Source organism: Siniperca chuatsi, linkage group LG5 (genome assembly GCF_020085105.1).
Source record: "Siniperca chuatsi isolate FFG_IHB_CAS linkage group LG5, ASM2008510v1, whole genome shotgun sequence".
Classification (NCBI taxonomy): domain Eukaryota; kingdom Metazoa; phylum Chordata; class Actinopteri; order Centrarchiformes; family Sinipercidae; genus Siniperca; species Siniperca chuatsi.
In genome coordinates, this window is record NC_058046.1 from 13091805 (window position 1) to 13116935 (window position 25131).

Below are 25131 nucleotides of genomic sequence, written 5' to 3' on the forward strand. Positions count from 1 at the left end.
GCTTTGTGCGTGAGAAAAAGACAAATCAATTGAATGTCAATTGTTATCATCGTTCTTGCCTACTTTCATCATCATTCCCCCATCTCTCTCCCTGTGGACTGGGACCAGGATGGGGGACACAATAGTACCTCCACCGTTTGTCGACAGCTCACGAGGTGAAGCAGTCCTGAATGTGTTTCAAGGAGGAGGTCATGAACTCCTCGAGGCTTCTTGGAAAGGCTCTCGCTGCCCTTTGGACCGACGGCTGATAAAAGGGCAGTCAGTCCTTGTCAGGAGAATGATGATGAAGTGGTTGGATTTGACTCAAGACTCATACATGTTATACGTTTATAACAGAAGTGTACCGCCATGGTAAGTTATGTACTAATACTTATATCTAATGAAGAGGCCAGCTTGTTTCCAGCGGGTGTAACGTCATACAAATAGCGCATCTGTTTCTGACTATTATAGCTTATGACGCTATTTGTTTATCACTAACGTTACTTATCAGCTGTGGTTAGCAAATAGCTAATGTTAGCAAAGTTTCGATGTGATTTCCACTTTAGCTAACGTAAACATGTCACCTAGCTAAATGTCATGTAGGTTAGTAAAACCAGTTTACTCGGCTTTGTATTTAAATATCGTCTCCAGCATACACTAGATAAATAATATATTATTTCTACAGCGTACTGTTTACATTTATGAAGTATAGGGGCCTTAATTGGAGATACTCAATAACGCAAAGTTACTGACTTTGTGGTGACCTTATTTTAGTGTTGCCTAACTAACATGACTTAATTACTTAGTTAACATAATGTTGCTAGCTGACTAAAAGTTTAGCCAGGATACTGGTACTTTGAATCTGTATTCAACCTACATTTTGTAAAACTTATATAACTTCATCTGCACAGCATTTCAGCGGAAAATATTGTATGTTTGAGATATTCAACACTTCATTTGATGGCAGATAACTACCAGATAAAGATTTTGCATGATAATCTCATTAAATATAGTGCATGGCATCTAGGTTAGTCATCAGAAACAATGTTACAGCTGTGAAGCTGACAAGTAAGCCATGAGAGGTTACATTATGTTTCTTGTGAAAATCGTGATAGAAATTGAGGTATAGTATGATGTCAAGGATGCTAATAAGGGATGTCTCATGCAGAACTGCCTCACATGTTTGCCCACCTCCTTAATTGTGGAATAATATTAACACCCACTTTTTTTAGATTGCCATAACTAGCTCTATTAGTATACATCCCCATATAGAGCACAGGATATTAGTACTAAGTAGTGTAATAAGTAATAAGTAGTGCTTTAATTGATTTATGTGTCATTGTTAGTCAATTCTAAAATTGCCACTGCAGCACATGGTAAACAAGTGAGGATTTATGTCTATAAATAAATATATTTATTGTATAAACACTGTGAGCTACATCAGATACAGTTATTTAGTGTTTACACAGTCTGACCCAGGGTGGGAGCACACTAGCTCCCAGCCATGTGTACTAATCTCAGGAAGGGGATGTGTGTATGTTTCCTACCAACAATGCTCTACTCAGTGTTTAGCCATTGTTAAATTTGTCTGGGAATCGGAGCATGAAGAAAAGACTGCTGTGAAGTTGCATGAGGGATTGACTGTTTTATCTCACATCCCGTCAGTGTTTTTAAGAGTGTAGTTCAGGTTTCTATGACAGGGAGGGACCTACAGTTTGTTCCCATGCGGGTCCAGCATGCAGGCTGCTGCCAGCACTGCAATGAGCTTTACTGAGAAGGTCACTGATTACATTTCTTTTCAGGAATAGTGTGTTTTCTTGCTGAAGGATGAGTTTGACAATGCAGTTGAGAATATAGTGCTTAGCTGCTCCAGGATCTGTTTACTGTAAGTAAATATTTTCTCTTCTTATTCCAGTCACGAAAATCTTGGATTGAGGAAACCTTCTTCAAGAGAGAGTGTGTGAAGTTTATCCCTTCCTCTCGGGACCTACACAGGTAAACTGGAATCTGATTGCGTTGATGAGCTTCCAAACAAATGTTTAAAGTAAAAGTTTTTACGATTCTCAGAAGAAATACAGGATGGTTTGCTTCATTAGTATATAGTATAACATTAACAGCAGTGGTTGGAAAACAACATTTTTCTGAGAGCAAAACTATTTGGCACTCGGCCCTTCCTTCCAGGAATAGAGACCATGTGGATTCTTTGATAATGTGTTATTTCCTGTTTCTTACAGATGTATTCCAGTATGTCAAGTATGCCAAAACTTGATCAGGTATAATTTAGAAATTGTGTGTTTATGTTTGTCTTTATACCATCCTCAAACCCAATACATTCCCCTTCTTATGCCCCACCCCCTATTCCAATGAAGCTCTTCTTTTATTATTGTGGTGATTTTTGTGTCACTTTTCCCACACCCTTTATTTCACCATTTCTCCTTTTTGCTCTCTTCTTGTTTCTCACATATATTGTTGCTTTTAATGCCATTATATATTTAGAAATGAACTAATTGTTTAATGTCTCACAAACTGGCTCAAGGAAAGTAATAATGCCAAGGGCTTTTATTTTGTTGCTATCCTATATAGAAAAGAAATAAACATAGGGTGTGGAGGTTAGTGGAATCAACAGTGTAGGAGATGAATGAATGAATGAGAGATGTATGTGAATTTGTGGGCTGTAAAATGATACACAAACAAACATAGAGATGTGAAGAGGAAGGGAGGGAGACAGGGAAAGGGGAGGAATTGTAGAAGCCTGGCTTAAATAGGCCAGGTGGAGGTGGCACTAGAAGTTACTCTGAATTTCCTCCCTCCACCTGCTATGCTCAATTAAATAATTTTTCCATTGGCCAGATGTTGTTGTGGCCGCCTGATGGGGGAGCATTCTTGGCAAGGGTCCCTCCCCCCCATATCCCTCTATCCTGGTCCTGGACAGGACATGGAAGAGGACTGGTCCATAGAGCTCCACACCAAAGCCAGTCCCACCGATGCCTATGGGACCATAGACTTTCAGGACACTGCCACACGTGTCTGCCGGGCTAAGGTCTGTGAGTCTGCTAGCTGTACAGCATATGTGTTTCTAGGCCAAAGAAGAAAGTGGTTGTTTGTTCAATTATCATACCTAATTTTGATAATTCAACTCCCATTTTCTACAAGGGATTACTTCAAAAATGATGGTACATATTTGTCAGGGAGTGAACAAGACAGGGATTTGGCTTTCGATGGTTATATAAACAAGCTTTGGTTTGCTATGATGTAAGATAGCATCTACTTCAAACAGTAGCAACAAAAACAGTCACACTAGCAGTACCTGAGAAAAGCACAAATAGCCTCTTAGCCCCTAACAGTTCCATGTGTTTCCTGTCCAGTATGTTCGTGTGGCTGTGGACTCAAAGCCAGAGGTGCTGCTCCAACTGATGCTGAGGGAGTGGCAGATGGAGAGACCCAAGCTACTACTGACCGTTCAGGGAGGCTCGGAAAACTTCACCCTACCCCCTAAAGTCAAGCAGGCCTTCAGCAAAGGGCTGATCACTGCTGCCCTCAGCACAGGGGCATGGATACTCACTGATGGGATTAATACAGGTAGGTGTTACAAATTGTTTTAAGATCTGTGTGTGTGTGTGTGTGTGTGTGTGTGTGTGTGTGTGTCTTATTACTGTTGTATGACACTGGATCTTGATGTGCACTCACATCACCAACATGGCGCGATGAGACTCAGTTTAATCGGTGTTGGTCCTGGTAGGAAACAGCTAAAGAACCCCATGTGCCGGCACGTATGATGTTCAGTTACCAGAGGGTTCAATTTTGAATATCATGTAAATTTCTGTTGTAAAAGAATGCTGTTGTAAAAGTATCCCCTGTTCATTTTCTTGGGCTGTGTGAATTCAAGTAGGTCTGTTTATTTATACTGCTGAATTGTATATTTGCTGTGCATTCAGCTGCTCTTTACATACTATCTAGGTGTGTCTAAATATGTGGGCGAGGCGGTGAAAACCTTTGGGGGCCACGACCTGAGGAAGAGAAACACAGTCGGCATCACACCATGGGGAGTCATTGACAACAACACAGACCTTATAGGCAGAGACGTGAGTACTAAAATCTTATGTAATGTTTAATGAGATTACATCAGTTTCTAACATATCCCAGTGCATTGTTTGCTATGATTGACTCCTGGTTGGCTCTTGATGTGACTTTCACTCAACATGGGTCAGGTGTTCAGACCCTACCAGCCACTGGGGAACCCTTTGAGCAAGAGGGCCTGTCTTAATGGTTTCCACTCCCACTTTCTGTTGGTGGATGATGGAACGCTGGGAAAACATGGCTGCCAGCAAGGCCTCAGGAGGAAGCTGGAGAAACACATCCAACTACAGAAGATACACCCTCGTGAGTTGTGTGTGTGTGTGTGTGTGTGTGTGTGTGTGTGTGTGTGTGTGTGTGGGGTCTGTTTCAATACATACAGGAAGTTAGAAAAGCAGAGGGGTTTGATGTGACTGATGTTATGTCCCCCTCTCCCCACTTCTTGACTGAAGGACTGAACCAAGGAGTGCCTATGGTATGTGTGGTGGTGGAGGGCGGCCCTGCCATTGTGTCCACAGTGTTGGACTATGTTAGCAATGTGCCCCCTGTGCCAGTGTTTGTGTTCGAAGGATCGGGCAGGGCTGCTGACCTGCTCGCTTTCTTACACAAGCAGACTGCTATTGACAGGTATACATGCTTTCCTTAGTGGATCTACAGTAGTAGATCTACCTAATTGTGTAAAATGAAACTACAGTTTGACAGTGTTGTTGTATCTTATGTAGCAACTGTTTAATGAGTAGACATGTCACACAAAAAACTTACATGTTCACTACATTTGTTAGGCAGTTGGATGCTGACATTAAGGAGGACTTCCTTGTTCGGATTGGAGATGTGTTTGGAGTAGAGAGAGCAGAAGCCTCTCAGCTCTACAATCTCCTCCTGCAGTGTATGGATCACAGACAGTCTGTAAGTAAAACACCATTTAGGAATGTGTGTGTTGTGATTCAACACATGGCATACTCACACTACTTCAATATGTCTGAACAACAGATAACCATCTTTGACTCAGAGTCAGAGGACCAAATGGCACCTGATGCGGCAATTTTGACAACTACTCTCAAGGGTACTTATTTTTCTCCTCTTGGTTGTGACAATAGACAATTTTCACTGCAGACATTTTGACATGTCATAGCAGGAAAACCACAGGTGTAATTGATAACATTAACAATTGCTGCATTCTTTGTAGGTTTATCAGTTCCAGGCTTGTTATTGTGCAGGCCGACTCACCGGCAAGACTTACTAGTGCACTTGGAACAACAATCATTAATGTTAGACCTGGGCTTTTCCTGCTATGGCAAGTCAAAATGTCAGCCGTGAGAAAGGTGTGTTATAGTCTAGGAACGCACAATATAAGTTCTGTTGTATGTTTTTTTGTTCTATATTATGAACAGGCACCAAGGCCAGTCCTGCAGAGCAGCTGAGTATGGCTCTAGCCTGGGACAGGGCTGACATTGCACAGAAAGATGTCCTGGTGTACGGACAGCATTGGCAGGTGAGGCTGACTGATTGAATCAGTACTGCAAGCTGTGGTGTAATGATATGCCATTAATACACATAAGGAATACTGTACATTCTCAAAATCTTCATAGTTGTTGTCTAATTATAATAATTGTGTGCTTTATGTAGGTAGGTTCCTTGGAGCAGGCTATGCTGGATGCTCTGGTGATGGACCGGGTCAGTTTTGTCAAACTGCTGATTGACAATGGCATGACTATGAGCCGCTTCCTCACTGTGGATCGCCTCGAGGAGCTCTATAACACGGTATATATTTCTAGTATCTAATGTATAGTATCTAATTCTGATGTTTGTGACACTCCATGTCCTTCACAATTTCTTATTTCTTACTTGTGTCATGTCAAGAATAAAAATACAATGCTGAAATATATTTTAAAAAAGACTTTGCTACACAAACAGAAGAAATTCAATTATTTTATTTGTGACTCTTGAAGCGCAAATTCCAAAACTGTGGCTTTGATTAAAATCACAATAATGCACTGTAAGTGTTTTGCACCAATAAACTCTGTGGTCAATTGCATTCTGGGTATTTCCCCAGTTGTTTTAGGATGCTTTTGTGATCACAAGACTCTTTGTCATAAGTACACCCACACTTGGCTTTCTCCACATTGCCTTTATCTTTTGTGTATTAAAGCCAGTTTACTTATTCATAACTCTGGGATAATACGTCCCCCTAAGAAACGAGTTAATGATCCCAAAGCTGCTACTGTATATGCAATATACAACTGTGTTAAAAACTAACCAGTAGATTTTGTTTTTGATCTGATTTGGTTGTTGGTATTTTCTGTTTACTTGTCTATTCTCTCTGAATGATAATACAAATTTCTCTCCACAACCACAGGGGCAGACAGGCCGTTTCCTTCACCACCTCGTTGAAGATGTGAAACAGGTGAGTAGTGAGGATGAGAACCTATAATCATATAAATATTAAGTTACACTACAGACAACACTGTTTACTCAGACAGTATTGGCTTTTACTGATAGTTTTAAAAAGAATTTACTGTAGCAGCCATATCTACATCTATCTAGTATATGTGTTTTTACTGTATCTGTGTGTGTGTGTGTGTGTGTGTGTGTGTGTATGTGTGAGTAGACTTCTCTTCCTATAGGTTACCGTCTTTCTCTCATTGACATGGGCCTGGTGATAGAGTACCTCATAGGAGGAGCGTACCGCAGCACCTACACACGAAAACACTTCAGAGCTGCCTATAGCCGCCTGCAGGACAAAGTGAGCATTGATAGTTAGAACTCTTTTTTTTTTTTTTTTGTCCACTATGTTTTGATAAATCACCTAGAAAAAACTTTATTATTATTATTTTCTTGTGTTTTTAAATTGTAATTATGCTTGACCGTTTTTACAAATAATGCATTCTCCTCATTGTTGTTCGGTGTGTACAGGACGGTAGACGGGACAGTTCCACCTCCTTATCTAAACAGAGACGGGGATTAATACCAAACTCTAAGAGGGGCAGGAGTCTCCAGGACCTGCATTTTTTTAGAACTGCTCAGCCCTACAAACCCAAGGTTGGTGGGGGATTTTTTTCAGTATGGGTTACATACTGAAAAACAAATACTCTAGTCCTAGCTCAACCATTGTATAGCCATGTTATTGTTCCAGTAGGCACATTTTGGATCTCTAACGAAGCCCTAACATCTTTAAAATAGTCTTGTACAAACATTTTATTTTTGCATTATAAACTGTGGTGTGTTATCTCGCCTATCTGTTCTCTTTTTTCTTTCCCTTTTCACTTTCTTTTTTTCCCTTGTGGCATCTCTCCTTCTTTATTTCCATTCCGTTGTCGATTCTTTTGTCCACACCTTTAACTTTTCCATCTAGGAGCAAGATGTGTCACCCGGGTGCAGTCGAGAGATCACATTGAGCCCTGGCCTTGATGATGCTCCACTGCTGGTTCCCTTCAACTTCAACGACCTGTTCGTGTGGGCCGTTCTTCATCAGCGTCAGCCGATGGCACTGTTCCTGTGGCAGCACGGCGAGGAAGCGCTGGCACGTTCCACAGTGGCCTGTAAGCTGTACCGCTCCATGGCCTCTGAGGCACGGCAGAGCAGTATGGACGACAACATTGCAGAGCGATTCAAGACATATTCACTGTGAGTGTACATGTGTTACTGTGTTTGTGTTGTCAGTAGTCAGCATATGGGGACAATTGCAAACTAAGAAAGGTTTGTAGTAGCCATAACAGCACGATTAAAGACTCAATCAGTTTTAAATTGCAGTCTAGTCTAGTCTAGTCTCTGTAGTGTGAGTCTGTGTATTAATCAATTTGGGAGTAACAGCAGGTTTGGTCTTGTGTTTTGAATTGTTTGGTGGTACTGGTGAGTTTTTGTTTTGTATGTTTTTGTACAATTATATAAATATCATGGACTTTATGCAATTGTTTCTATGAAAACCTGCATATGATTGCATGTCTCTCCTGTCTCTTAGTGAGTTTGGTCAGCTGGCAGTGGATGTGTTAGACTGTGCATTTCGTCAGAACGAGCAGATGGCCATGAAGTTGTTGACTTCAGAGATGGAGGCATGGAGCCACTTCACCTGTCTGCAGATGGCTGTCTCCTCGTGTCATAGACCATTCGTCTCACACTCCTGCACTCAGACCCTCCTCACAGATCTCTGGACTGGTCCTCTCAACATGAGAAAAAACTCTTTTTTGAAGGTAAACATTGTAAACACTGTGAGAGTTGTCAGATAAACCAGATAATATTCATATGATGTTTGAATTTATTACGCCTGTAAAGTCTCTGATTGTAACTGTCATAACAGATTTTCTTGTCTTTAGTATATGATGTATTTGTAGCGCTATAAAAAGACAAATTAATATATGAACATAATGAACAAAATTCTCAGTGGGTTCAGCATTCCTAGCGTCCCTTTCTCAGTACTATGAGTCATTTGATTCAATGCTAATTAAAAAAATATTGCTTAATTAAGCTTATGTTTGACGGTATGGTTTCCTGATCTTTCTGGATAGTTGTACAAGCTTACATGATAGACTTGTCTCTTTCTTTCAGATAATTTTGAGCCTTCTTCTGCCCCCTGCCATCTTGCTACTGGAGTTTAAAAGCAAAGCTGAAATGTGCCATGTACCACAGTCCCATGAGGCAATGCTGTTTGGACTGGACTCTGTGAAGTCAGTACCATCCCATGAGGGAACTGATCACACGGTAAAGTGCCAGTAATGCACTTATCCAGCACTGTTTTCAAACTGGAACCGAAATACTAATAGCCTTAATATCATACTTATCTTGTCTTGTCTTCCATTCTCTTCTCCTGCCCTACTCTACTCTCCTCTCATAGGCCAGTCAGGATGCAGAGCGAGGCCTTTCTTTCCATGACAAATGTCTGGGTCCTGTGTCAGAAACTGTATCCTCTATGACCATGCATTGTCTGTCCTGGATCACAAGAATCTATGAATTCTACACAGCTCCTGTTGTCAAGTTCTGGTTTCACACAGTAGGTGTTGTGCATGTTGTTATACTGAAAACACATTACATGGATGGGCTGAGAGTACCTCCTTGTCTTTGATGCAGCATGTGTGGTATTTAATTACGTTTTTCTAATCTCTCCATACCTCTTTTTTCCTGTTTCTGTTTTCACTTTAGATGTCCTACTTGGTTTTTCTGATGTTATTCTCCTACGTCGTCCTGGTGAAGATGGGGGATCAACCCAGTGTTCAGGAGTGGTTGGTCATAGCGTACATCTTGTCCACCGCAGTGGAAAAAACCAGAGAGGTGAGAGAGCCAGTAGAGAGACATGTTCTCTTATTTATTTCTCTTCTCTCCTTTGTATTATTATTTGACTATTTATGTGCATTGGTGTATTCATTTGTGAAACATTTTCTACAGAAACCATTACTAAAAAAGTGTCATATTGAAGATACAGCTTTATGCTACATTACAAAAAAATATCAAAATATATACCTCTTAATTAGGTACTAATGTCCGAGCCGAGGAATCTGAGCCAGAAGCTGAAGATTTGGTTCTCAGAGTACTGGAACGTATCAGATTTCATAGCCATCCTCCTCTTCCTGGCTGGACTGGCAATGCGTTGGCATGCTAATCCCTACCGGATGGCAGGACGCATCAGTTACTGTCTGGACATCATCTTCTGGTTCGTCAGGGTGATGGATCTGCTGGCTGTCAATCAGCACGCTGGCCCTTACCTCACCATGATCACTAAGATGGTAGGTAGAGATAGAGTGTACACTACTTGTTGGAGAGGAAGAAAGTATAGAAGCATTTTTTTAAGTCACCCCTCTCTCCTCTCTCTGTGTCTGCTCAGACCAGTAACATGTTCTTCATAGTGGTGATGATGGCAATAGTGCTGCTGAGCTTCGGGGTGTCCAGGAAGGCCATCCTGTCGCCAGATGAGGAGCCGTCCTGGAGCCTAGCTCGAGACGTAGTCTTCCAGCCCTACTGGATGATCTATGGAGAGGTCTACGCAACGGAGATAGATCGTTAGTGGTTCAATAGAAAGATACTCATTAACCAATGTGTTGATTTGAAGCAGTAGAATGTAACCTTGATGACTTTGGTGTTGCCTTGAGTTTCTTAGTGGTTGTGCTTAACGACTGCCACAAGGTCAACTTGCCACTTGTCCTTTGCCACATGAGAAGACACACATTCAGATCAGGTGATGTAAAACGTTAAAAGCAAAGTGAATCATGGGACTGGAGGAAAATCCAGGTTTAGTTAATTCAGTCAGTCAGTCAGTCTCACCTCATTGCAAATAATGTTCGCTTGACTCACCTTTGTATTACAATGTGTGTTATTAATTGTAGGCTAAAGGTGAATGGGGTGATTATCCTCATTGTTTCAGGACTCACTAACTTTAACTAATGCGGCAGTTGATGCTGCATGTGTACAACATATACTGTAGATGTCAAGGGACTGTAAAGTTTTGGTATAAACGACTAAAGCAATTCCAAGTAAATTGTTTTTCTGTATTTAGTTGAGGCTCTGTCTTTATGCCATCCTGCACATTAGGTGCCAAATCATGCCCTTGATCAAAATTTAGAATGATATATTAAAGATGCTGTATGCGACAGTAACTGCCACATGTCTCACTAGAGCACCAGCATCTCAGACCAAAACAAATGGGTGCTACAGCCCACCAGACTCCATTGAAAAAAACTGTAATTTTACCTCACAAATCATCGTAAAACACACTTCATTCAAACTGGACAGAAACAAAATAAAACTCACCAAAACCATCTTTGTTAGTCTTTCCACTGTTCCAGCTATCACCAACTCTGGAAATAAACCTTTAATTCACTGAGTCAGATGTGAAAAGGCAGGTGCAAAACGAGCAGCAATGGTTGCAACATAATCCTTAGGGACAAATGTGCCCATCAAAGTACATCCACTGAAAGTGCTTGTTTTTGCCACACTTTTAAGTGTCTGACAACATTATGGAAAGGATCGCTACAGAGCTAGACCTTTTTGTTAAAGAGTAAGATCCTTTTCATTTAACCAGAAACAGCCGTTATATTGCTCTTGCTCACCACCAGACTCCATTGATAAATGGTTTGGTCAAAATAAATCCTTTTTTCAACAGTTGCACAGGGAGGGACTCACATGCACTCACTTGCACTAACTAACGTGCGGACGGAACGGCTACCAAAACAAAGAACAGAGAAGCTTGGATGACAACACAGTAGGAAGGAGTGTGACGTCATTCTCTGCTCAGCCATTACTGCACTATATCTTTACATAGCAAATAGTTGTTTGCTGCTATATTAATGTTCAAAATCTCGTATACAGAACCTTTAAAGAAACATGTCTGCATTCCGGCCCTAAAGTATTTGTGACATTGGTAAATGAGTTCATATAACTCATATTTACAAGATGTAAAAGACCCTTGACATTTTACAGTGTTTTCCCACTGTTAATGAAGGTATTGATTTCCACTAGTGTAAGGTCTGTGTGTGTGTTTGTGTGTGTTAACAGCATGTGATGACGGTCATCCATGTCCTCCTGCTTCCTTTCTTACGGGATTCCTCCAGGCTGTCTATATGTTCTTCCAGTATATCATCATGGTCAACATACTCATTGCATTTTTTAAGTAAGCATATTTATAAAATAATTTGTAAATTACATTTTTACAGTGCAGGACCCCCAATAAAGACTACTTTTATTTAAATTAATGTTGTCTTCTCAATAACAGCAACATCTACTTTGACATGGCATCAACATCCAATAAGCTGTGGAAGTACAACCGTTATCGCTACATAATGACCTATCAGGAGAGGCCGTGGCTGCCTCCGCCCCTTATCCTCCTCAGTCACATGGCCCTAGGTTTGAGAGCCATCTACAAGAGATGTAGTGGGGATGCTGAGCGGGAGGAGAGAGGCTCTGGACTTAGTGAGTACCGCAGTGTGTATGTGTGTGGATGGAAAACTAGTTTAGCAGTTATCTGTATGCATCTTACAAGTCAGTTCACAGCATGTGTCTTGTAATAAAGTCACTTATCCTGTCTTTACCAGAGCTCTACCTGGGCCATGAGGATCGTAAGAGGCTCCATGAGTTTGAGGAGAAATGTGTGCAGGCCTACTTCCATGAGAAGAGTGAAGGTCTCCACAGCAGTCAAATTAACAGGATCAGAGCCACAGCTGAGAGGTTGGATTGATATTCTAATTTATTTCTATAAACCAATTGTGTAAGATTTAAACGAAAGGAATGAAAGGGACCCTTCTCAATTTGTGTTATCCGAGAGGATGCCCCTCCAGCTCTTGTGTGTTCCTACTGCACCGTGGCCTATTTCCTCTCCTGCAAAATCATACTGGCCTTTTGGATTTGTTTCACTTGGGTCCTTGCACAGGATGATGTCAGTGTAGACATTTCAGAGTCAATGCTTACATAAATAGTGAGTTTGGATAGACACATGAAGTACTGAGGGCTCTATATGATGTAGCGGAGAATGATGTCTTAAAAACTAAAGATATATGTGCTCTGTTGCCCTGCACAAGTTGGTTTTGGTGTAGTGTACTAAAGTGGTTCTAGTTTCTAGAGTAAGAGGGAGGTCAAACATCTGTGTCCAGTGCCAAAAGCAATACATTCTTCCTACTATAACACCCAAAATGGCTCCCTCTTTCTTCATATTTTCCCGTCATTATCATGGTATTTTGATAATGCGGGTAATAGATAATGAGGTATTTAAGTTGATGTCAGTCCTCAGATGACAGCTGATTCTCAGTGAACTCATATGGCTGTTCAAAAAGGGCCCTTTTTTCTGACTCAGATAAATCATAGATAAGTGAAATGCATGTGAATAGTAATATCATTCATGTTAAGAGTTTTTTTAAGAAAAAATATCTTACTTTGCAATTGTCTTTTCTCAGATTCTTTGGTAAGAAGAGTAGACATAAATGTGATTTACATTGTCCCACAATCTAGCGAGTATGTATTCCTGTCCTACTAACACTGGCTTCACTCCTCTGTGTATGTTTGCTTGACGACACAATCGCTTATTTTACATGTGACATACATAATTATACAAAATGTCATCGCTGTGTAAAGTCTCCTGTCAGTGGCTTTAAAAAGTCAGTCACATTGTGACATTGGTATGAGCTTATAGTTGACTGCGCTGACTATTTTTGTCAAATGTTTTTTTTTTGTTCCACTAGAGCAGAGGAGATGTGCATGATGGTAGGGGAGGTCTCAGAGAAGGTCAACTTTATTCAGGACAGCCTGTCAGAGTTGGACTGTCAGCTAGGTCAACTCCAGGACTTTTCGGCGCTGGCCGTGGACACCCTCACTCTGCTCTCTGCTTCTGACAGCCTACACCAGGAGGAAGCACGCCTGGCTCAATGTCGACCCATCACAGCGTCCCGGCACATCCTCCCTCACAGCTGGACCCTCCCGCACAGAAGTGGAGCAGACTGTGATGTACTTAATATGCGGCGAGTGATGGCCAAGTCGTGTAAAAGTACTCCACCTTCATGTAGACTGGCATCACAGGAGTGCCATGTTGGAGTCAGGGGGGGCAGGGGAGGAAGACAAGGACATACTGAGGAGGGAGTCGAAGGAGCAAAGGAGGTATGTACTGTTTTCTTTAAATGCTATCGTTTCATAATGATAGCTGAAAATGAAGAATGAGGATGTCACAAACCTGACCTCAACCTTTGAGGGGAGCCAAGCAAAAGGAGAATTTTCTTACAGTCACTCATCATCATTTTAATACCTAGCACTGTCTTCTCAGCTTTTTAACAAAATAACTACCACATAATAACTAATTACTTCTACAGTAAAATAAAATATTTAGTTTAACACTAATTTTTCCCCCCCAGGATTCACAGTCTGCTACTGTTGACCATCCCAGTGAGAATTGGCTGGGAGTTTCTAGACCTGCGTCCCATGCTTCCCTTTCACACTTTTATGGAGGTGGAGTTAATCTCGGTGGTTTCAGGGATCAGACACCCTGTCAGTCCTGTGGACCGTCCCGCTGTGGGTCTCCTCTTTCTCCCAGATGCTTGGAGTCACCACATCATAAACTCTGGACAGGTGACCCATACCTGTATCCCAGTCAGGAGGAAACATCCATGGAAGAGGAGGAAGAAGAAGATGAAGAAGAAGAGCAAGAGGAGGATAGGGCACAGGAACAGCTGTCTAATATAGAAGTATCCAGAGCCTCTAGCAATGCTGTCCTTCTGTCTGACCCCAGAGACATCTCTGAGGGTTTGGTAAATCCTGCCTTTTCTCAGGATTATAGCCAACCAAGGTCTCGGTCCAGACCTTCCAGCCAATGGGGAAGACCTGTGAAATCCCCCAGGTGGGCATGTCTGTCCAGAGACCGTCCCTACGGCCACTGCAGGTCTCTGTCATCCAGCGTGGAGAATATGACTTTTTTTGGGGCACCCCTCAGTCCAATGAGGGGATCATTTCCTTCTCTGAACGAACCAATGACCAAAGAGAGTTTGTCTGATGGGAGAAATTTCAGGGACGACACATTGCTACGATACAGCAGGAGCAGAGGTATTGTGGTTTGTAATGCAGGGGTTAGAAAACATAATTATTCATTACAAGTTGATGGTTTAAAAGAAAAGAATATGGATTAGCTCATAAATCTTCATGCTAAACATACAGTGTATGCCAATCTAAGACATGGATTATTCAGATGTGCAGCATTCCTTTTCTCCATGTCCTGCATGTACTGAATTTACTTTTGTTTATGCATGCAGCCACACTTTCTAACAGATGATGTGTGTTTTTGTTTCTGCAGAGTGGTCCAAGTCCTCTGACTTCACTCAAATCTTAGACAAGAGAGGCAAAATCCAGAACAGGAAGACTGTGAAGATACAAGAGAGCAGTCCAGATACTGTAATGTGGCACAAAATGTGTTCTTCAGAGCATACTATCGTAGAAAAGGTTTCAGTCGTAGTCATCTGGACACTGTTTTCAGAATCAAGACATTTCGGCTCCCATCCGGAAGTCATTCTCAATTGACTTCGGATGGGAGCCGAAATGTCTTGATTCTGAAAACAGTGTCCAGATGACTACGACTGAAACCTTTTCTACGATAGAACACTCCTGGACGAATGAGGGACTACACCGTCTTTTTTCAGAGCATACTGTTGAGATTTACTTTATTCATGACAATTGAACTTTCTCCATGATGGTTCAGTAATGCACTGAATATTGCATGGATCATATCACTGAAACCCAGCTAATTGTTTTGTTTTATTTTCTGTGACTCTTGCCTAACCATGCAGTCCCATTTGTCTGATGCCTGCTGGAGAAGGTGCCGGAGATTGAGAGGAGAACCTACATGTTGGTCGGCTTCAACCAGCCTCAGTCAGCTCAGTAAGGACCTACAGTCCGATTTAAATTAAGATTTAGCACATATTAGTAATTATTAATACTGTAAGCATACGCCACACCATTGAACCTGAATGCACAGTGGCATAAGATGGAGCATGACAAGGTGGAGAATGAGAGGATGATAAAGAGCCTGTTTGGCCTTTCTGAATGTATTATGTAGTCAACCTAGCGTATAAAAAAAGAAACAAGAAAGACCTAACAAAATGTGCAATGTATAAGTTACTTAAAATGTAAGTTTTGTTAAGATCTGAGTATTGAAAATATCAATATTGTTTCAGATTTTGAACCAATGGATTTGTTGCAGAAGCAAGTGTTTTCCCATCAGGTAAATTGTAGTAATATACTGTAGTAATTGGAAATATTGAGAAAATATGAGATATATTGAGTGTTTAATATGTTTGTGAGATGGGTCTGATTATCTTTGCATTGACCATCAGGATGTGTGGAGTCCTACTCATTCAGCATGGAACAGCTGGGCCAGATCCATGAGCCGTAGATCTTCGTAAGTCTGCCTTTCTTTTGGTCTCTCATAATATCTGTGAATTTCAAAACTCTTGAGGATTGTAATAATTACATCAGATTTTTTTCTCTATGTCTCTGTTGCAGTTTACAGAGTGGGATTGCCCCAGAAGGTATTTCTGAACATATCGTTTGGAAACATTTCCTTTAAAATGTGTTTATACAGATCGATATTGTGAGATTTAGTTTTTGTATTTAATTTCCCTTTGTTTTGCTTGCTGCAGCGAAGAGCTCCTCATTCCAGTCCACTGAAAATTTGTATCCGCACTATTCAGGTATTAAGACTGTATGCAGAAAATTAAGTTTGATTAATTGGGGCTATCAACATTTTTGGTGCACTTGATCCCAAAAGCTTTTTCTACCAGTAATCATCCACTGTGCATCTGATTTTCTGGGATTCCTTGAGTTATTATACTTTAGCCCTTGTGTAGTTTTGACTGTGTTGTGTTTGTGTGTTAACAGCCATGGAGAGAAACAATTTGATGAGACTGGCGCACACCATTCCCTTCACTCCTGTTTCCATTCTGGGTAACTTTTTTGTTTGGGGTCACAGTTACCTTATTTCATGTTTAATACTGTAGTTTTGCTTAGCAAAATATATCTCTTGAATTTCTCTCCATCTCTTTCAATGCATTTCATTTACTGATTTCCTCATTCTCTGCAGGAGGTGAAGAGGTGAGCATCTACTCTCTGGAGGAAGTGCCCTCTGATGCTGACCCTGAATCCAGCACAGTCTCCTCCTGGTCGTCACGAGGCTTTTCTGCCATGCTGCAGCCCCTCTCCAGTGAAGAGGGGTCTCTGGATGGGGGTCTCCGGCGGGGCTGCAGGGTGCTGTGTACCTGGGCAGAACGGGACATGCTCAGACCTGGTCTGGTATACGTGGTCAAAGCCTTTAGGCCGGAGGTGGTTCGTGCCTGGCAGAGGTACTTCCATGGTAGCACGGCACTGCAGCTTTGTTTAAGGGTAAGTGTACCAACTATAAAGTGCACATAGGCAGATAAACACTGAATAGTTGCTGATGACATTTCTAGGAGCCGAAGGGCATGGCCAGAAAGCTAAATTGCACCTATTTAGTTACATATTTACAATTTCAAATGTTCTTTTTTTAGCTTCCTATAGTTTTAACTTTATGATCAACCTGTGTTTGACATCCCTGAAGGAGATCCAGCAGCAGAGAGCAGCCCAGAAGATGATGCAAGTGTTCAATCAGGTCAAACCTGATGATATGCACCACTCACCAAGGTGTGTGTGTGTGTGTGTGTGTGTGTGTGTGTTTTTCTCTTGTATGTGTCTGTGTATGTACTAATTGTCTTTTCTCTCCACCAGGTTTCTAGATGTATTGCTGGTTCTCTGGCATTCGAATGGCCAGTGGCTGACTATCGAGAGGAACATGTCTGGCGACTTCAGGAAGTACAACAACAACACAGGAGAAGAGATCACCCCCTGCTGTTCACTGGAAGAAATGTTGCTAGCGTTCTCCCACTGGACATATGAGTACTCAGGCAGAGAGCTTCTGGTGCTCGATATACAAGGTAAATTCCTTTACACACATGTGAGTTGTTGAGTTTGTATCTACCTATGTGTCTTTCTTTCTTTATTTATGTGTTCTTTTCTTGACAGGAGTAGGAGAGGCACTGACTGACCCAACAGTCATTATGGCAGACGATCAGAGGTACAGTAACTGGCTACACATTAAGGTTATTAATGACATCTGGTTTCAGAAATCTTCAAATGGTCTCAAATATATATTGTTAAAACATGTAAAACCTTATTCTGACTCTGTCGTAGTGGTAGCAGGGGTGAGATGCTTTTTGGTCCTGATAACCTTGGAGATGCTGCCATCAACGGTTTCCTTCAGAAACACTCTTGCGGTGCCTGCTGTAGAAGACTGGGCCTAGCAGGTCAGTCTCATTCTAAGTCTAAATTCCTTTTTTTTGTACTTTGTCTAAAAATGTTTTGATATTGAGACAATGACAATTACTGTTAATTAACATACACTTATACATTCTGGATTAATGTACCATGGATAAAATTGTTTCATGTTTGGCTAAAATAAAAAAATGTGTGAGACAGAAAAACGAGGCAGAAATGCACCTATAAAATCTCTTTTATTTTTTTTCTTCCTACAACAAAATGTCTACAAAAGCGATAAAATATAGAATTTAACAAAAATCACTTCAGACCTTCACATTGTATATACATGTCAAAGGAGGCCTCAGTAAGGGCCCTGCATAGCTCTGAACTTCAACCCATTCTGATCCATCAAATGTGGGTGTTTGTGGCTTTCTTTAATGCAAATGAATGCACACACACACACACACACACTCTTCCATTCTCATGTGAAAATAAAAAATCTACAGCAGAGCTCATGGATTTATAGCAGAGTCAGAGAAATGCTCAGTATTCCTGTGTATGTGTGAGCGAAAGAGAAGGGGTGAGAGAGAATGTGTGCATGTTTACATTGTTAAAATACTTGAAGGATACAGTTTTTTGTGATTTACATTCCTTAGCGTATACATAGGATTTTTTCATTCAGTCATTATTATGTTTTTTTCTGGTACACATGTGTATATGGAATGATGTATTCGTATGTCACCTCTGTGTCGTCACTCAGGAGGCCAACATTGGCTCTGAGATAAATCCCCAACAACTTCAAATGAAGACAACACACACCAACAGCCAGCTAATTAAGCCACGAGTGTTCGTTTATTTCTATAACAACAGTAGTGTTTGAGGCATGGGGGTGGGCCCTGCTTTGTGCGTTGTGCTCCACGGCCTTTGATTACATATTAATCATGTCTTTGTGCTGGCGATGTGCTGCTGAGACATTAGCTTTGATTAGCTATTAATTAACGTCTCTGGGTAGACACGATACCGGCATCTAGAGGATAATTGCTCGGAAAGAAACTGTGCTCAAAAACAAACAAGCCCGGCAAACAAACACACAAACACAAACATTCAGACACAGTTGTTTTGATATTTCAAAGGTGCGTTGTGTTTCCTCTTTCTCTTCTTGTGTCCTCTCCAAGATTTCTTCAACAAATCAAACCAAATTATTCATGCTGGATGCGTGGACTTCCTCCCAGGCCTGTCAGTATTCTCTTTCTTGTGGTAATGACTGTGTTATTGGAGCGACATGTCGCTAACTGATGTTTCTGTTGTTCAGATTTAAGGAGGTATCCGGACAGCTGCGAGAACAGCAGCGAGGAAGAACCGACGTCGGTGAAAGAAGAACAGGAGGACGATTAAACCGGGATGTAACCTTTGACCCAGGAAGTAGGGAGAAAAAAGACACGCGTAATTTTACCATCACATGTACCGAGACATGTCTGCCTGAACACTCACACATATGTTCTCACAAAATACTGTCTTGGTGTCGCGTCAGCCCTGATTCCTTTGCAGTGGAAACAGGGTGATAGAAGAGTGATTTCTTATCATGAGCTGTGACTGGACACTAGAGATTTAATTACTGTAATTTGTACAGAGGATGCTAATATATTCTTTCAATACATTAAGTAAATATGTATTTCATGAATCATAATAGGAAATACAGTAATAACATACTGCTTTTTCAAGACTTCACAAAAGTCTAAAAAATTTTTGTACTTTGTCTATAAATGTTTTGATATTGAGACAATGACAATTACTGTTAATTAACATACACATATACATTATGGATTAATGTACCATGGATAAAATAGTTTCATGTTTGGCTAAAATAAAAAAAATGTAACAATGTGTATGTGTGAGACAGAAAAACGAGGCAGAAATGCACCCATAAAATTTCTTTTATTTTTTTTCTTCCCACAACAAAATGTCTACAAAAGCGATAAAATATAGAATTTAACAAAAATCACTTCAGACCTTCACATTGTATATACATGTCAAAGGAGGACTCAGTAAGGGCCCTGCATAGCTCTGAACTTCAACCCATTCTGATCCATCAAATGTGGGTGTTTGTGGCTTCTCTTTAATGCAAATTAATGCATGCGCACACACACACACACACACACACACACACACACACACACACACACGCTTTCATTCTTGTGAAAATAAAAAATCTACAGCAGAGCTCATGGATTTATAGCAGAGTCAGAGTTCAGAGTCCAGCAGAGTCCCCTCTCACCAAATGAGAAAAGCATAAAATGTAAAAACGGTTTGTCAGTGTAATCAAATACACATTTTCCTTGGAGCTCCCCTTTTTTGATTGGTTTCTCAAGTAAACTCACACAGTAAAGCATCTACGCCCCACTCTGCCAGTCCTTTCTCTCCTAACTAGCTATGGCACTTTGAAAACAAACAAATCATTTTATTGTATTTTTTTGTTTTGTTTCCTGTGTAAAAGTGGTTCTGTAGCCCAAGCACCTTTTTAGGTTTCGGTTACAGATTGCTACATTTTGTTTTATTTGCTCTTGCTGGGATGCAAAGACATTCTAAACAATAAATTAACAAATTTCAACACTACTCCAACCATCAAGAAAGTTTACAAAGCATTGGTAGCGCAATCATCATCTCATTCTTTCTGTTTCTCTGTCTCACGCACACACACACACACAGGTTTTCTCAGGAAAGGGAGGAGGAGATGGAGTGTATTTGACTAAGTGTAGGAAATGCATTTCAAACCAAGTTAATTAAAAATGTATGCGCAATTTGTCCGAGCCGTCATATAGAACGACGACTAGTATTATTGTGCGCTCTGCGATGTCGGCCTGTGTTGATGGAGTGGTAAAGGCGCATGATGCATTCAGCCCCTCACACTGAACAGGCTACTCCATAACATTCAGAATAGATTACCCTCCCCACATCATTCCCTCCCGCTGCAGGTTAAGGGTCTCTGATCTGGTTCAATAAGGCCAGTTCAGAAAGGGCCGTTCACTGACTGGTTATACCAACTCACACATTCAAAGGTTGAGAAAAAATCATTTCAAATCGAGCAACAAATTTTAAATTGGTGGTGTATAAATAAGAGCATTTTATTTAAAAATTCTTTCAGCTTGTGAAAAAAAAAAGTTGCTTTGAACTTACTGAATTGACGTGGAATTTGCCCTAAACCCAACCCTCCTACCTTGCCAATAACCCCTCCCACGAAACTCACAATATCATGAGAAGAGAAAACACAAATAAGCCCCAAATGTTTCATTGCAATGAAACGTCATGCAAATAGAACAGAACAACAATAGGCTAATAGTAATAGAAGAATAGTAGTCATAATAAGAACAATAATAATAGTAAATAGTAATAAAATAAAAAATAATCTTACAATGCAAACATGACAGTATTAAATGCCTCCAGTTCTTATTGCTACAGTTTCTTACTTACAGTGTTGCGTTGCCATTCGTTCTTGCCAGCACATCCCCTCTCATAACCCCATCCTACCCATCTGATTCACAGTCTAACAAGGGAAAATAAAAACATCACACACAAAAACTTCATAGTCAGAGTTGTAATTCACTGTCCCAGGGGTGTTGTGATGGCGCTTGATTCACAGTTTACTAGTGGACTTCCTTCACTGTCCCGAAAGCAGCAAAATAAGCAGTAAACATGAGTGTACAGTGGTGACAAGAGCACACTGACATAGAGGATATTATTTTTTGTTTTTCTTCATGTGCTATGTAACAATGCTTGTCATATAGTCTGGGCTATAAAGAGATTTGGACAGTGAATTCATGCTCTATACACACAGACACACACTTATCAAAGCCTTGTCTGGGCAGATTCCATTGCCAGCATACGCTGGCTGCGTATGTCATTTTTATCCTAAAAAGTTATTCTTTTATAATTACATTTTTGTAAATTTGCAAAAATATTAAACCCTCTTTTAATGCAAAGTCAGAAAAAGAGCTGCTCCCTGAGAGATGCTGTGTAGTGCATTGAGCCTTAATGAGCAAGTGATTGTCTTCAGAGTCACTGGCCTCTGATCTGGGGTCGGGTCAGGGGTCGGAGGAAGGATCCTGTGACTGGATCACTGAGACACAGTGTGGAACAGATGGATGTGAGCAGATCACTAATGTTTAACATTGATGCTCGTTCCCCATGCTATCGACATTGTTTTGTTCACCATGTGGAGAAAATATGTATGGGTGAAAATGCTAATGGTTCAAGGGTTTTTATTGTTGTAATGAATGCACTAGAATGAACTAGTCTGACTGTGTCCGCGCTTTTAGCAAGTTGAAGATTTGGCCACTGTGCAATGAACAGACCTCCACTTTTAGTGCATAAAAGTGCTGTCTTAGATCAAAAAGTTCCACTCAGAACAATTGTAATTTTGTCAAACAAGTGTTTAGGTAATAAAATGTACAAGTACCATCAGCTGATTAATTTTGTGCCATTGTTGTGTAGTGGGTCGCTTATTCTGGTAAATAACTAATTATAAAGGAAGCTCTTTAGTTGGAGATTTGTCATCATATATGTCTTTACAAAAGTAATGCACACATTACATCAAGTGACTGAATGCAGAACATCAAAAATAACCTAAAACGTGTATCCTCAATGATTTTTCAAATAGTTTCTTCACCATTATGAAATGGCTAACAAAAAAGTGATTGTCTATCAGCTTTCTGTGTGATTTGTCAATGTGATATTGTAGCTTTAAAATATGTTCAGTCAGTGCTCTGTGTTATGTCCTAACCCCAGATCATATTGTCACATTAAAAACACTGCAGAGTCTGTGGTGGAATGAGTACCATCCATAGAGATGATTGTTACACATAATTAATGATCAAGAGTCAAATATACAGTAGTGCATTCTAGTTAAAACTGCTACCCTGTTTTGAACAGCTGAAAATAGGAAGAGGAGGAAAAAACGAGAGGAGTAAGATCAGACAGGCAGTGTGAAAGTTATTGCTCTTTAGAGAAAAGGGTCCTTCATATTCACAGCCTGGAGTGATTGACATCCATCGACTGGATTGTGCAAATAGTGATGGGAGGGATGAGGGCATACAGCACTCACAAAGGGTTTTGAAGATTGGCAAGTTGTGAGTTAAATTCAAGTTTGTCTTGATTTTTTTTTTTTTTAGGTGGAATTTTAATTCACTTCTTCATTGTGATTTCTGTCCACTTCTGTCTGCTGAAATGTCATGTCAAGGCCCTAATACATAAGAAATAATGGGCAGGGGGAGGGGAATTTGGGAAGAGGTGGGGTTTATTGTGAGGTCCTAGTTTCTGATTGGTTGTTTCTGATTGATTGTTCGAAAGCAGTCCACCTTTTCTTGGACGTAATTATTGCAGCGAGAAAAAAATTATTGATAGGACGGCAAATCTGCCAGATTCTTTTACTTGCAAAATAGAATATTTATGTATATATCTTCACCTTGAAAATTAGTAGCCATTAATTTCTTTTTAAATCCTTCATATGCTCTCTTTACATTTTCTATAAGTTCTCATCAGAAGAATGCAGTACCTTCTTTACATATGAACAAAATCCAGACAAGGCTTCTATATATCAACAAAACCCGAATCGACTCCCGGTTTTACCCAATATTCTTTTACAAGTCTCAACTTTACAAATTCTGTACACAAGAAACTATCAAATAAAATAAAAACACATAGACAAGGTATAGTCAGCCACAGTGGACTGCTGTACTGTATATTTAAATTAGGACTAACTTATTTTAACAGAACAAGAAGTAATACTGGAATCCGCTCTGCACTAGAAGAATATCTACAATAGCTTCTCTAAATCCAGTTCCCTTCCCCATCCAGCTTCTTCAACTTCACAATTTCTTCATGTGAAAAAAAATCAAACAAACAAAAGAGATTCTTTTCAGTTATTCAAGTTAAAACAAATTAACTTACCCATTTTTTTTAAAGATTGACAGCTTAAAATTGTTCCTAGATGTTTTAAAGTCTGTACATTTCTGGTCAGTCAGTTCAGTTCAGGAGACAGGAGGAAGCCCCACTTAGGTTGTGGTTTGGGGCGCGTTTCATTTATATATACATTCTTCAGACTGTATCGGTGAACAGGATGGAATAAGTGCTGGACATTCCTAGTATTGTTGGCGGTAACTGTACGTTTCTGGCAGTTGACTCCTCACCCCCCAGCCTCATTTCAGGCTGGGGCTCAGGAATATGTGGTTGCCACGATGATGACATAATTGACACAGCTGCTGTTATCTCATCCGACGTGGCTATTTTCTTATTTTCTTGGTCCTTCGCTGACGCCGTTTGACGCGTTGGGACCACAAGCAGTCACTTGGGCATGGCCATGGCAGAGTTGGGGTCGGGGTTGAAGAGTTCTTTGTAGAGCGGAGGGAAGAGGACGTTGACTGTTTCTGGGTGGAGCTGCTGGAACGTCTGGAGCTCCTCGGTATGGAGCGTGCACAGGGCTGACAACGTTGGGATTCGGCTGATCAGCTGCCAGACAAGTGAGAGAGACAGGGACAATGGGAATTTAGACTAATGAACCACAAACAGGGACAAGGATAGAAGTGTTTTTTGTACAAGAGTCGAGCTTCTTGTGTTTTGTGCCTTGAGGCCAGAGGAGCTGCGTTTGACTCGTCTGTCCCTTTAGCCTTAGGACAGTGCCTCAGGGGCTACCTTGATAAGACTTATCTCACTACAAAGGCTTGGCCTACCTTAGCCAATGCGTCTTCGTCCATGTGGTTCTTCTGCATAATGTGCTGCAGAGCAAAGTAGATCTTCTCCTGGAGCTTCTGCACTTTCCGAGGCTCCATCAGCCACGGCCGATCTTAGTAGAAAAAAGGAAAGAAGTGCCACTATTAGAATGCTAATAGTTTTGAGTTGACACATGTTGATTGGGGAACTGTTCATAAAGTTGATACGGCTCAGAGGCCGCTGTACAAAACGGTAGAACTACATGGACTTAATCACTTCGACTGTGATTATGCTGCTTGATACTGACAAATGTAAGCAGAGTGAGCAGTTGTTTTGCTTGTTACTAAGTGCCTTGATTCAGTGCAGCTACTGACGTTCATGCAGGTTGCTTCCTGTATTCTAATAATATTAGGGAATGTGCACTGACCTGTGGAAATTAGTACAGCTGCTGAGAACAGAGCGATCTCCTCCTCTGTCAGCTGCAGTGAACACAAACTCTTGGCAAAGTCAAACACCGCACTCACTAAGTCATCACAACCTTGGAGGGAAACACAGAGAAGAGGACAGAGAAGGGCAGACAAAAAAAAGATTTTCATTACACTTATTCTGGTCATGTATGCACTGATGAGCAAAAACACCTCACAGGGTACAGGA

General features: G+C 40.8%; 2 protein-coding genes across 8 annotated transcripts in view; one reads left to right on the top strand and one right to left on the bottom strand.

Moving 5' to 3' along the window:
* trpm6 (transient receptor potential cation channel, subfamily M, member 6) lies at positions 1-21286 on the top strand. 7 transcript variants are annotated; one of them, XM_044197190.1, is made up of 41 exons: positions 1-351; positions 1895-1974; positions 2214-2252; positions 2830-3019; positions 3345-3558; positions 3937-4061; positions 4188-4359; positions 4506-4680; positions 4836-4959; positions 5044-5116; positions 5445-5545; positions 5680-5814; positions 6410-6457; positions 6662-6796; positions 6967-7092; positions 7406-7677; positions 8012-8240; positions 8596-8748; positions 8882-9037; positions 9187-9315; positions 9516-9767; positions 9866-10040; positions 11533-11647; positions 11750-11946; positions 12069-12201; positions 13209-13620; positions 13872-14556; positions 14804-14901; positions 15294-15384; positions 15681-15727; positions 15840-15904; positions 16009-16034; positions 16146-16196; positions 16384-16449; positions 16586-16884; positions 17081-17163; positions 17248-17453; positions 17542-17593; positions 17710-17822; positions 18951-19011; positions 19088-21286. In XM_044197190.1, exons 1-41 carry the CDS (start codon positions 349-351, stop codon positions 19335-19337), a joined length of 6156 nt encoding a protein of 2051 aa, XP_044053125.1. In that variant the 5' UTR covers positions 1-348; the 3' UTR covers positions 19338-21286. The 7 variants fall into 7 exon arrangements, 6 of the variants coding, with proteins under 6 accessions (XP_044053125.1, XP_044053129.1, XP_044053124.1 ...); XM_044197189.1 differs by lacking the exon at positions 1-351 and adding an exon at positions 1599-1757; XM_044197191.1 differs by lacking the exons at positions 1-351; positions 18951-19011 and adding an exon at positions 1601-1757.
* Positions 19692-25131, bottom strand: part of rorb (RAR-related orphan receptor B) — a 23672-nt gene continuing 18232 nt past the window's right edge. Inside the window, exons 8-10 of the mRNA XM_044197195.1 lie at positions 24905-25015; positions 24498-24610; positions 19692-24276 (exon numbers count right to left, since the gene is read on the bottom strand). Coding sequence (XP_044053130.1) covers positions 24112-24276; positions 24498-24610; positions 24905-25015 — 389 coding nt within the window. The 3' untranslated portion in view covers positions 19692-24111. The remainder of the gene's footprint in view (positions 24277-24497; positions 24611-24904; positions 25016-25131) is intronic.

Excerpts from the sequence above, each read along its gene's own strand:
- trpm6 (XM_044197189.1), top strand. The coding sequence starts at position 1,716 with ATGCAGGCTGCTGCCAGCACTGCAATGAGCTTTACTGAGAAG. Across the intron at positions 9,768-9,865 it reads TCACCATGATCACTAAGATG|ACCAGTAACATGTTCTTCAT; the intron begins GTAGGTAGAGAT and ends GTGTCTGCTCAG. Across the intron at positions 16,450-16,585 it reads CACTCCTGTTTCCATTCTGG|GAGGTGAAGAGGTGAGCATC; the intron begins GTAACTTTTTTG and ends CATTCTCTGCAG.